Source organism: Anguilla anguilla, chromosome 1 (assembly GCF_013347855.1).
Source record: "Anguilla anguilla isolate fAngAng1 chromosome 1, fAngAng1.pri, whole genome shotgun sequence".
Lineage (NCBI taxonomy): Eukaryota > Metazoa > Chordata > Actinopteri > Anguilliformes > Anguillidae > Anguilla > Anguilla anguilla.
Window position 1 is genome coordinate 87,812,497 of NC_049201.1, and position 12,544 is coordinate 87,825,040.

Below are 12,544 nucleotides of genomic sequence, written 5' to 3' on the forward strand. Positions count from 1 at the left end.
GTGTCCTTTAGAAGCCTGGGACTCGCCTGGACCTCCTGTCCCGTCCAATCAGCCCCATGACAGGGCACGCCAGCCTGTGAAATCACACCTCTCAGCTGTTCCCCCTGTGCCCCGGACACCCTACACCCCTCTCCCCACCCCCGAGAATGCCAGGGGCTCCCGAAAAAAGCAGCAGAGGACGGAGGGAGCAGCTGTGGGGAGCATTTTATTAGCACAGCTGAGAAGGGTGCTCAACATGACGGACCTTTCCGGAACGCGTCAGCAGTTCTTTATTTCAGCGACGAGCCACACATAAATATGTTTATTCTCTGCTCAGTTTTTCTGCTATTTCTGCTCAGCGTTCATAAAATACTTTTGAGATGTGAATAAATGTTTTCTCTTAAGTTCAGTATGTCTGGAAAGATATACTTTGAGTTTCATTCATGGGGGGATAATTCAACATTAAAGCCCAATTTTCTGTTTTCAGAGGGAGAGAAATACTTGTTTTGTGTTACATATTAGAGAAAATGCAACGTTTGAAAACAAACGATGTACTGTGTACCAATTTCTGTCATTCTGCCATGACTGGCTTTCCATTGATGTTAAAGTAATAATTTATTCAGTCATTCAGGAATATTCATGAAAGAAATGTTCCAATATAACAAAGTCCCAACAACTCAGTTTAATACGTATGTGTTCCCCTGCAGGGCAGCTGGGTCTCTGGTCTTAATCCTAGGAGGCCGCAGTCTGCTGCATGCTGAAACCTGCACACCTGCATTTTCACTGCAGTGTGTTTTTGTCATCCATGATACTGCTATCATGTCAAAAAAATGTAAATATTCAACCTTTCTTTGTCGGGTTTCAGGAGGATACACCCACACACACACATACACACACACACACACGCTCTCACACTCAACACACACACACACTCTCTCTCTCTCACACACATATGGGTCCATAATCATGCTGTAAATGCTCTGCTCACACACACTTTCACACTCTCGCACACACACTCACATGGATATACACACACACACACTTTCACACTCACACACACAGACAAACACACACCCACACACACTCTCACACACACACACACAAACACCCACACACACTCTCATACTCACACACACAAACACACACCCACACTCTCACACACACACAGACTCTCATACACACACACACACTCTCTCTCACACACACACACATGTGGGTCCATAATCATGCTGTAAATGCTCTGCTCACACACACTCTCACACTCACACACACAAACACCCACACACACTCTCACACTCACACACACAAACACACACCCACACTCACACACAAACACACCACCACACACACTCATACTCACACACACACACACACACACTCACATGGATATACACACTCACATACACACACACACTCACACACACACTCACATGGATATACACACTCTCTCTCTCTCTCACACACACACACACACACACACTCACATGGATATACACTCTCTCTCTCTCTCACACACACTCACATGGATATACACTCTCTCTCTCTCTCACACACACACACACACACATACACACTAGGGTCTTTAATCACTCATTGTAATTGTGGCTACTGCAGAAGTTCTAAAGGCTGAGGACACGCTTACACATGCTTTCATACAGTCTCTCCCTGGTGAGGAAATAAACCTGTGATGATGTCATCTCATTAGAAAAGCCTCAGTGAGCGGCCTGCATGTGTTCAGCAGTGTACAGCAGTGTTCAGCGGTAGTGTTCAGGAATGGCAGAAGCTGTTCTTGTTGTTTAAGGTCAACACCTGTGTTCTAAAATCAGGCTGGGACAGGGCAGGGCAGGCAGCCTTGTGTAGGGGTCTGGGGCCCCATTCATAGAAAGCTGCAGTAAGACTGGCTTATCCCACACACACACACACACACACACATGCACTCACACACACACACACACACACGTGCACTCACATGCACGCACACACACACACACATACACACGCACTCACACACACACACACACACGCACTCACACACACACACACACACACGCACACATGCACTCACACGCAAGCACACACACACACACACACAGGCTTATCCCGAAACCCAACCCTTCCAGCTATTTCAGAGCTCCACTCCATTCCTCCTTCAACAGCCTAGGGAAGCTCAGCCAGCCGCTAGCTAAACTGATACAGCTGTTAGAGCAGAATTCAGAACCTCTCCCCACACACACACACACACACACAGCACATGCACACACACACACACACATACTCACACACACGCTCACACACAGCACATTCATACCACCTCACAAACACTCTCACACACCCACACCCACGGAACTGCTCTTACTGATTATCATAATATATTTCAAAATGAATCTGAAAGTATAAAGAATGTGTTTTCTGAATGTGTTTGGCTGAAGCTGCATCAGGGCTTGGCTCTCTACTTTGGGAGTGTTGCACAATAGGTATCAGCTTGCCTGACACTAAGCTAGGCTAACTTTTTTACGCAATTGTTTCCAAAGCCAAGGAAGAGCTAGTCTATTTTTAAAATCACCTAGGAGCTGGCACACAGACACTATTAACTGCTCTCCAATGACACACTCATTTGTTGCTTGAGCTTAAGCTTTTCTAAGTATCAGTTTGAGACAGTTCTTATTTCAGTTTCTTCCTGTTTAGACTGAAATAGCATTGGACAGAATAAACCATAGCATAGAACGGAAACTCCAAAGCAGTTTCTCAGGAGCTAGAGTGATACACAGTAATATAATTACATACAGCAGTAACAGTAGAACTGCTGAGTCCTTAATGACTCTGTGTGTGTGAGAGAGAGAATGAATGTGTGTATGAGAAAAGAGGTAAAGAGTGTATGTGTGTAAGTGTGTTTGTTTATAAGCGTGTGTGTGTGCGTATTATTGTCTTATATTTATTGTGGTGTTATGCCTCTGTAATTATTCCCCTGTATATTTATAATTTATAGATTGCTATTGACATGTCCGGCTAATAAAGCAACTTAGAGTGTGTGTGTGCTTGGGCGTGTGTGTGTGTGTGTGTGTGTGTGCGTGCTTTAGCATGTGTGTGTATGTGTGCTTGAACATGTGTGTGTGTGTGCTGGAGCGTGTGTGTGTGTGTGTGTGTGTGCTTGAGCATGTGTGTGTGTGTGCGTGTGTGCGAGTGTCTGAGAGAGAATGTGTGCCTGTGTGTGTGGTGTCTGTCTGTATGTGTGTGAGAGAGAGCATGTGTGTGTGTATGAGTGTGTGTGCCTGCGTGCACGCATGCGTGCATGTGTGTGTTGCCAGTTGCTGGTGGGAGGTTGATACGGGAGTTCTGGATGAGAGCCCAACATTGTGACAGACCGGCAAATAAAGGTGAAAGGTCATTAGCTGAGCAGAGAACAGCCGCTGAAGAGGAACAGTCACACACCAAAAGTGTCTGGCCTCTTCTGATTCACAATGTACATAAAACTGCATTTCTCTCTTATCTGCAGTCCTCTAAGGGCACTGTGTCGGTCTGTCTGTCTGTCTCTCTGTGTGTCTGCAGTTCCATTAGGGCCCCCGTCTGTCTGTCTGTCTGTCTAATAGCATATATAAAACTTTGATGGCTAGACTCCACTTGTAGGTTCACTTTGCAACCATAGAGATTAGTGAAGGTAAAAGACTAAAAATCCTTCCTGTTAAGTGAACAGGGTGTATTCCTGAAGATCCAGGACTGTGGAAAATGGGAGCAGTTTTCCAGATTCCCACAGAAGGCAGCCGAGGTCAGGATGGGACGGGATTGCACCAGCTGCCATGGAGACCGGTCAGCGACCACCTGTGGCCATGTGACAGGTGAGCTTCCAACGATCCGCCCAGAAGGAGTCCCATCTGCTGTAGGTCTGCCGTGTCAGTGCAAATAAAGATTAGAGCACTCAGTCACAAACCCCTTTCAGTTGTTTGTATAGTGACACTAACCTTCATTTCAGATATTGTGTTTGAGCTTGTGTGTGTGTGTGTGTGCTGCCAGTGTTTGAGTGTGTGTGTGTGAGAGTGTGTGTACTGCCAATCTGTGAGTGTGTGTGTGTGTGCGTGAGAGTGTGTGTGTGTGTGCTGCCGATGTGTGTGTGTGTGTGTGTGTGTGTGCGTGAGAGTGTGTGTGTGTGTGCTGCCCATGTGAGTGTGTGTGTGTGTGTGTGTGCTGCCAGTGTTTGAGTGTGTGTGTGAGAGTGTGTGTGTGTGTTTGCTGCCAGTGTTTGAGTGTATGTGTGTGAGAGTGTGTGTGTGTGTGCTGCCAGTGTTTGAGTGTGTGTGTGAGAGTGTGTGTACTGCCAATGTGTGTGTGTGTGTGCTGCCGATGTGTGAGTGTGTGTGTGTGTGTGTGCTGCTGATGTGTGTGTGTGTGTGTGTGTGTGTGTGTGTACTGCCGATGTGTGAGTGTGTAAGTGTGTGTGTGCTGCCAGTGTCTGAGTGTGTTTTTCTGTGAGCATTATTATATTGCAGAGATACTTTATGTTCTCCTGAGATTCTTAGATTGTTGTGTTTTCATAATTCGGAATTATAACAATAACAGTTTGTATCTACAGTGGTCATCAAACACCTACCATTGCATTGAATATAGTTACAGTAACAAAAAATGGTTATGCTTCATGGGTGAGATGGTATACTGTGGGGTTAGTTTGAGGTGGTGTGCTGTATGTATTTATTGTGTGTGTGTGTGCACAGGGTTGGGAGTTGGTGTTTGTGTCTGTGCGTGACAAATCAAATCAACATTTTGGTATAGCACTGTAGTGACCTGACAGAAAGTCTTATGTCACAGAGAGCAGAAGGAAAATTGGGAAGGAACCGCACCCGAACCCCCAAAAAGCAAGCGAGCTAAAAACTGCCCAGTGGGGAGAAAAACACTCATTTTTACAGTGGAAAGAAAACTCCCCAAAGGGAAGAAATCTCAGAAACAAACTATTTCCAGTTCCTTCTCACATAGCCAGCAATGTTTGCATTAATGCCAATATTTTCATGTGGTGTTCCACAGGGCTTAAGTCTTGGGCCCATCTCATTCGCTATTTATATGCTTCCCTTGGTCAAGTTATTAAAAGCCTCAAATATGTCTCTTATCGTTGCTATGCAGACATACTCAACTGTACATCCCTTTTAAACCTAATAAGACAGACAGGTGTACCGTACTGCAAGACTGCTGACTGCCATTAAGGCTTATATGGCTAGAATTTTTCTTCAGCTAAACTGCAAGGAAACTGAAATTCTTGTTATTGGCCCAGATAGCATGACATCCAAGGAACAGTTGAGCCTCGGTTCACTAGCTACTCATGTAAGATCTTTAAGGAATTTAGGAATCATGTTTGATCTATATATCATTATTTAGGATTTTTATCATCTTAGTAATATTTATAAATTAGAGTTGGTTGTCACTCATCAAGAACTTGAATCAGTTATATATGTTTTTGTTTCATCCAGAATGGATTATTATTGGTCACTGGCTACCAGTGAAACACAGGATAGATAAAATATTAAAATATTACTAATCGCTTCATGGCACTTCTTGGTTGAGCTCCCTCTGATGTTTCTGAACTTCCGTACCCATATCTTATGGGTGGGACTCTCAGGTCATGTGACCAGGGTTTAGGGTTCAGGTTAGGACTCAGGGCATTTAAAACCAGGGGTAACTGAGCTTTTGGCACTGCACCTCCTTGGCTTGGGAGTAGTCTTCCCTGGGATATTAGATTGGTAATCACTGTGCACTGTTTTAAATGGCCTTTGAAAATCTTTTTGTACAGACAGACATTTCAGTGATGTAATTGTGTAGTGTGTTGCTGTATTGTGTGTGCCATAACGGGGTTATGCTAATTGTTTTTAATGATCTGTGAAGCACCCTGTGACGCTGACAATGGAAAGGTGCTATACAAATAAAATTTCATTAATTCAAATTTCATTCAACTATGCATAATATGATGAAGTCGTAGCAGAAGCGGAAATGCAGCACACACATGTGGACACTGTGTGGCTCAGACAGTACAGATTTACATAATGAGCTTTGGGACAGGTAAATACTGCTGCCTATGTAACGGCACAGATAAAGGATAAAGGCACAGAGAGCAACATACCATGTCACACAGAACCCAACCGCAGCCATGACCCTCCCACCCTAACCCAAACCTAACCAAGCTAAACACAAGACAATGCCATCCTGTCATCATCCTAAGCCTAACAAATGGTCCACACACACCCTCACACACACACACACACGCACCCTCACATAGACACACACTCACACACACACACCCTCACATCCACATACACTCACACACACACACACACTCTCACATGCACACACCCTCATATGCACACACACACACACACCCTCACATGCACACACACACACACACAAAGACATGCACACACACACACACCCTCACATGCACACACACACACACACTCACACTCTCTCACACACACACCCTCACATGCACACACTCATACACACACTCAGTCACACACACACACACAGGTCATAAACAGGTGCTTCCTGTCAGAAAGCAGAAGAGATATGCAGAGTCCTCTGAGAGACAGTCCTGAACTGAACATCTTAACTCTGAACCTTCCTGTCCTACCGAGAATATCACAATACAGTTTATAACAATATAATGCATTTCTGTTACAGGCTTGTAGTTTCACGTGTGTACTGTTACAGGCGTGTAGTTTCGTGTGTGTAGTGTTACTGGCATGTAGTTTCATATTTGTAGTGTTACAGTTGTGTAGTTTCATGTGTGTGTAGTGTTACTGACTTGTAGTTTCACATGTGTAGTGTTACAGGCATGTGATTGTACATGTGTGTAGTGTTAAATGGGGGGTATGTTGATTATAGTGTTTAGAATGAAGGTGTTTAGTTTCAGGGGTATGTTGATTGTAGTGTTTAGAGTTAGAGCTGTATAGGTTTGGGGGGGTGTTGAATGTAGTGTTTCAAGCTAGAGGTGTATAGTTTTGAGGGATGTGTTGATTGTAGTGTTTAGAGTTAGGTGTATAGTTTTGAGGGGTGTGTTGATTGTAGTGTTTAGAGTTAGAGGTGTATAGTTTTGAGGGGGTGTGTTGAATGTAGTGTTTAGAGTTAGAGGTGTATAGTTTCGAGGGGTGTGTTGATTGTAGTGTTTTGAGTTAGAGGTGTATAGTTTTGAGGGGTGTGTTGAATGTAGTGTTTAGAGTTAGAGGTGTATAGTTTTGGGGGGTGTTGAATGCAGTGTTTAGAGTTAGAGGTGTATAGTTTTGAGGGGTGTGTTGAATGTAGTGTTTAGAGTTAGAGGTGTATAGTTTTGAGGGGTGTGTTGAATGTAGTGTTTAGAGATAGAGGTGTATAGTTTTGGGGGGGTGTTGAATGTAGTGTCTAGAGTTAGAGGTGTATAGTTTTGAGGGGTGTGTTGAATGTAGTGTTTAAAGTTAGAGGTGTTTAGTTTTGGGGGGGTGTTGAATCTAGTGTTTAGAGTTAGCGGTGTATAGTTTTGGGGGGGTTTTGATTGTAGTGTTTAGAGTTAGAGGTGTATAGTTTTGAGGGGTGTGTTGTAATCATCCTGATTACAGGGTGGGAGTGCCGAAGGATTGTTCTGAGAAAGTGAGATAAGAAATAAATGCAGCAGTGAAGCATGACAGTGTGTGTGTGTGTGTGTGTGAGTGTGCATGTGTGTATGTGTGTGTGCGTGTGCGTGTGCGTGCGCGTGCGTGTGCGTGAGTGTGTGAGCGTGTGTGTGTGCATGCGTGTGTGTGTGTCTGTGCATGTGTGTGTACGTGTGTGTGTGTGTGTGCGTGCATGTATGTGTGTGAGAGAGAGAGAGCGTGTGTGTGTGTGTGTGTGTCTGCATTTGTGTGTGTCTGAGAGTGAGAGAGAGTGTGTGTGTATGTGTTTATTTGTGTGTGGGAGTGAGTGTGTGTGTGTGTGTGAAAGAGAGGGTTGCTGTGTGTGTCTGGGGGTGGGGGGTTGCATCAGAACAGTATGTAAATGAGCTGATTAAAAGCACATCTGGCTTTTAGAGAGGGTGTGGCTGGGGATGTCCTCGTAGTGACACTGCTGCCTCACCAGCACTTACACCTCTTCACCAGAACAACACAGACCACATCTCACCAGCTTACTGAACAACATAGACTATATCTCACCAGCTTACTGAACAACACAGACCACATGGGCCAGGTAAGACTGCACTTTCTGTTTTTGGTGAATCTGTACTCCTGTATTCCAGTGTTCCATATAAACAGAAGAAAACATAAGATGGGCTGGATTTCAGTGGCCAAATTGATAACAAATTGATTCTAGGAGCAGAAAATAATGAAAAATGAAATGTTGATATTAAAGGTGCTGGAAACAGCGTGGAGCAGCAGGCGAGGACATGGAACCGAGCTCTTTGTCTGAGCTCTGGACTGGCTTTAATAGGGATATTGAGCAAGGAATGGGGCTGCGTTTTTTGTGTGCTTAAGCATGGAGTTTTTACACAGGGGTAGAAAGATGATAGATTATGGCAAAGATGAACAGGTTCTGGATCCCGATTCTGCATCACACGCTCTGTGATCTCTAAAGGTGAAGGACTGAGGGCCGGGGGATTCACTGGAATCATTGCTCTTACTTTAAGCTATTATCATTCATTTCCCAATGTTTCATCACATTCAATAGACTAATTTGAGCTAAAATGTGCACCACAGAACAATGTCCCCTCACTTTGTATGTGCATCTCGAAATGATTTCCCCTCTGTGTGTGCATCTGAGAATGATGTCTCCTCTCTCTCTGTGCATCTAAGAATTATGTCCCCTTTGTGTGTGCGTCTCAGAATGATATCCCCTCTCTCTATGTGTGCATCTGAGAAGAATGTCCCCTCTCTCTGTGTGTGCATCTGAGAATGATGTCCCCTCTGTGTGTGTGTGCATCTGAAAATGATGTCCCCTTTCCCTATGTGTGCCTCTGAGAATGATGTCCCCTCTCTCTCTGTGCGTCTGAGAATGATATACCCTCTGTGTGTGCGTCTGAGAATGATGTCCCCTCTCTCCATGTGTGCGTCTGTGAATGATGTTCCCTCTGTGTGTGCGTCTGAGAATGATGTCCCCTCTCTCTGTGTTTCAGCGTAGTTCCCAGCCTCAGCTCTACCCTGGAGACATTGTGGAGTTTCCCCGAAATAAGCATTTCTCCCACTTTGGGGTCTATTATGGAGAGAGAGACGGAGTTTCCTATGTGGCTCACCTGACCTCACGAGGTAGGAACCACTCGCTTCGATGGGTCTACACCCTTTACCCACTCATACAGTTACCCCGTCAGCTCTCTGTACCTACCCCCCCACACACCCCCCCATGCCCCTCACCCCTCTCTGCCCCGCCCACACCCCTCTATAACCCCCACACCCCCCTCTGGTGGAGGCTAGCGCCAGGGGAGCTGCCGGTGACGGGCACAGCTGGCTGTAGCTCCTCCCTCCATGTGCAGCAACAGTGCTTTGACAGGATGACCCACCCAGCAACTCTCGTGTGAAGGTCTAGGGAGCTTCTGTCTCTGCATGATACTTTAAAATAGTTTGCTTGTGTTCCTCTTTCACATATTTGCATGTCCTCTCTGTTATGCACAGCCTTTGAAGCAGGAACTTCTGAAGGAGAGACTTAACTTTCTTTGTCATCTCAGATTAAGCTAATACTGTTGGTTATAACATTATTTTGGATAACGTTTAATGCACAATTTATCCAAAATGGCATTAATGTACATTAACAATGTAGCTTAAACAATTTTTAATCACAATAATAATGCATCCTACCCCCTAATCACATTAATAATGTACCCAAACATGATTTACACCATTAATCACATAAATAACTTACAACATCAATTTTGCTTTATTGTATAGTGTACATTAAGTAGGTCTAAGTAAGATTGATCATTTACATAAAATCAATGGTTTAGGTAAGTTTGATGTTTTAAGTAAAATCAATGGCATAAGTAAAGCAACAGTTTGAGTAAAATCAATGGTTTTGGTAAAATTGACGATGTAAGTAAATTCTGTACATAATGAAACATGTATGTTTGATCTCCACACCTGTGGGTGGTTTTACTGAACCTTTCAGGAGTGTGTGTGTCTCTTCTCAGACTCAGATGTGAGGTGTGTGTGTCTCTTCTCAGACTCAGATGTGAGGTGTGTGTGTCTCTTCTCAGACTCAGATGTGAGGTGTGTGTGTCTATTCTCAGACTCAGATGTGAGGTGTGTGTCTATTCTCAGACTCAGATGTGAGGTGTGTGTGTGTCTCAGACTCAGATGTGAGGTGTGTGTGTGTCTCAGACTCAGATGTGAGGTGTGTGTGCCTCAGACTAAGATGTGAGGTGTGTGTGTCTCAGACTCAGATGTGAGGTGTGTGTGTCTCAGACTCAGATGTGAGGTGTGTGTGTCTCAGACTCAGTTGCGAGGTATGTTTTTCTTCTCAGACTCAGATGCCAGGTTGCTTCTGTTTGGCCGGGCCATGAAGTCCTCAGTGAAGGTGGAACCGGTAGAGCTGGTGGGGAAACATTACAAAGTCAGCAACTACCTGGATGGCACACACGCTCCGCGGGATTTCTACACTCTGGTGAAACCCGAGATTGACGAAGCCGTGGGAAAAACATTCACCTATGACATCCTGTTCCACAACTGTGAACATCAGGCCACCCTATACCGCTACGGCCTGAAGAAATCTGTACAGGTAACACACACACACACACACACACACACAGACATACACACGCACACACACACGCACACACACACACACACATACTACACACACACACACACACACACAGACACACACACTCACACACACACACACACATACTACACACACACACACACACACACACACACTACACACACTCACACACACACACACACACACACACACATACACACACACACCTACTCACACAAACCTCCTCACATACATGCACACACACACAAGCATACTCAAATACATGCACAGACACACACACAAGCATAGGCCTACTCAAATACATGCACATACACACATATACATATATGTATACACAACTGCATGTTTATTATGAATCTAGTCATATTCAATATTCATATATTTAGAAAAACAAATTAAAACATTTTAAAATGATTGAAATAAAGTAGCATATTATAATATCATTCTTGGCTGCAATGTCAGTTTTGAAACATAATTGAAACATAATTCATCTGAAGTGGATACTCCATGAGTCTAAATAATTTTCAATTAAAATGAATATAGTTCTTTCACAAGGAGAATAATGACGTAATAATTTACTTGAGGTATAATAATCAGAATTAATTTGAATTAATCACTTCATATTTGTCTCGATATAATTTTGTGCATAATTTCATAATTTTCATTATTTCATTGTCACTATTGCTACATTTATCCTAAGTTATAATAAATTAATAAATATGTATGCTTTCCTTTGCAGATTGAAAAGATCTATGGCCAGATTTACCCAACTTGGAAAGAGCTCTTTGAAAAGAAGAAACTGTAAGCAGCAGTAGAAGAAAGAGTCTCTAACATATTATTTTTGTGTGGAAGTTACTGTGCTAATGCTTTCTGTTTTTCCTTTTTGGGCCGCCAAATGGCGGAACTTCAGTTTGTATTTCTGTTCGCTCCCTCTTTAGTTTCCCCGGTGTTAATTGTATCATTGTTTTCAATTATTCAATCATTGTTTCTGTTCGCGTCTCCTTATCCCTTCCCTGTCTGGTTTGATTGTGTATTGTGCTCACCTGTGTCTTATTAGTTGCCTGTCTATTTAAGTTCTTTGTTCCCCTGACTCGGGTGCTGGTTCCTTGTGTTTCTGCCTGTGTTTCTGTGTGCATTCTTGCCCTGCCGATGTTCTGATCTGTGTTTCTTGTATTTAGAGAAGTTCTACTGTTTTCGTTATTGAGGAATTTTTGAGTTTTCATGGTTTTGCCCCTCGTGGCCACTTTGTTTGTTCCTGAGTTTTTTTGTAATTAAATTCTTTGTGTGAATTTTCCTTTTTGACACCTCCTGAGTTCTTTTTGCATTTTGAATTTGGGTCCATTTCCCCGAAAACCCTGACAAAATGTCCAGATTCACATTCACATAGCTGACCTGAGGAACAGGAAGCAGCAATGCATTATGAGTTTATATATTCACACATAGATACCACCCAAAGCAGTGACACCACCACAGCAGCCCTGCATTGCGCATGTGTCTGTTATGAGCACCAGTACTGGAGCCCCCTGATGAAACCAAAGCAAAAATAAAAAAGCTTCAACTGATGGCACAGAGGTAACTCTGTTTCCTGTTGTTACAGTTCTTCTCCACCTTCTGCATTCTGTCTGAATGTGTATGGATTTTTCTGTATTTCTCTCTCTACAGTTGTTGAAGAGTCATTCCAAATCTGTTAGCTGGGACAATAACATGTCCTTGGCTGTTGTATGACACAGATTTTTGCTGTTGGAATGTGTTTATCTTCCTCAATGATACTTCTGTCCATGTTCATTCTTTTACCCTTTTGGAAAAAAAGTACTTTAATAATCGTGTTTGTTGTGTTAAATGCACTGAGTCATGTCTTCCTTTATGCTCTGACCAC

The 12,544-nt window shown here is 43.5% G+C and overlaps 1 protein-coding gene across 1 annotated transcript; it reads left to right on the forward strand.

Moving 5' to 3' along the window:
• Positions 1 to 7,997: 7,997 nt before the first annotated feature.
• On the forward strand, positions 7,998 to 12,237 carry plaat1l (phospholipase A and acyltransferase 1-like). Its single transcript, XM_035406064.1, has 4 exons — positions 7,998 to 8,148; positions 9,071 to 9,200; positions 10,409 to 10,662; positions 11,408 to 12,237. The coding sequence occupies exons 1-4, from the start codon at positions 8,140 to 8,142 to the stop codon at positions 11,471 to 11,473; spliced, it is 459 nt and encodes a 152-aa protein (XP_035261955.1). The 5' UTR covers positions 7,998 to 8,139; the 3' UTR covers positions 11,474 to 12,237.
• Positions 12,238 to 12,544: the final 307 nt, after the last annotated feature.

Excerpts from the sequence above, each read along its gene's own strand:
- plaat1l (XM_035406064.1), top strand. Across the intron at positions 9,201-10,408 it reads GGCTCACCTGACCTCACGAG|ACTCAGATGCCAGGTTGCTT; the intron begins GTAGGAACCACT and ends TTTTCTTCTCAG. Across the intron at positions 10,663-11,407 it reads GCCTGAAGAAATCTGTACAG|ATTGAAAAGATCTATGGCCA; the intron begins GTAACACACACA and ends TTTCCTTTGCAG.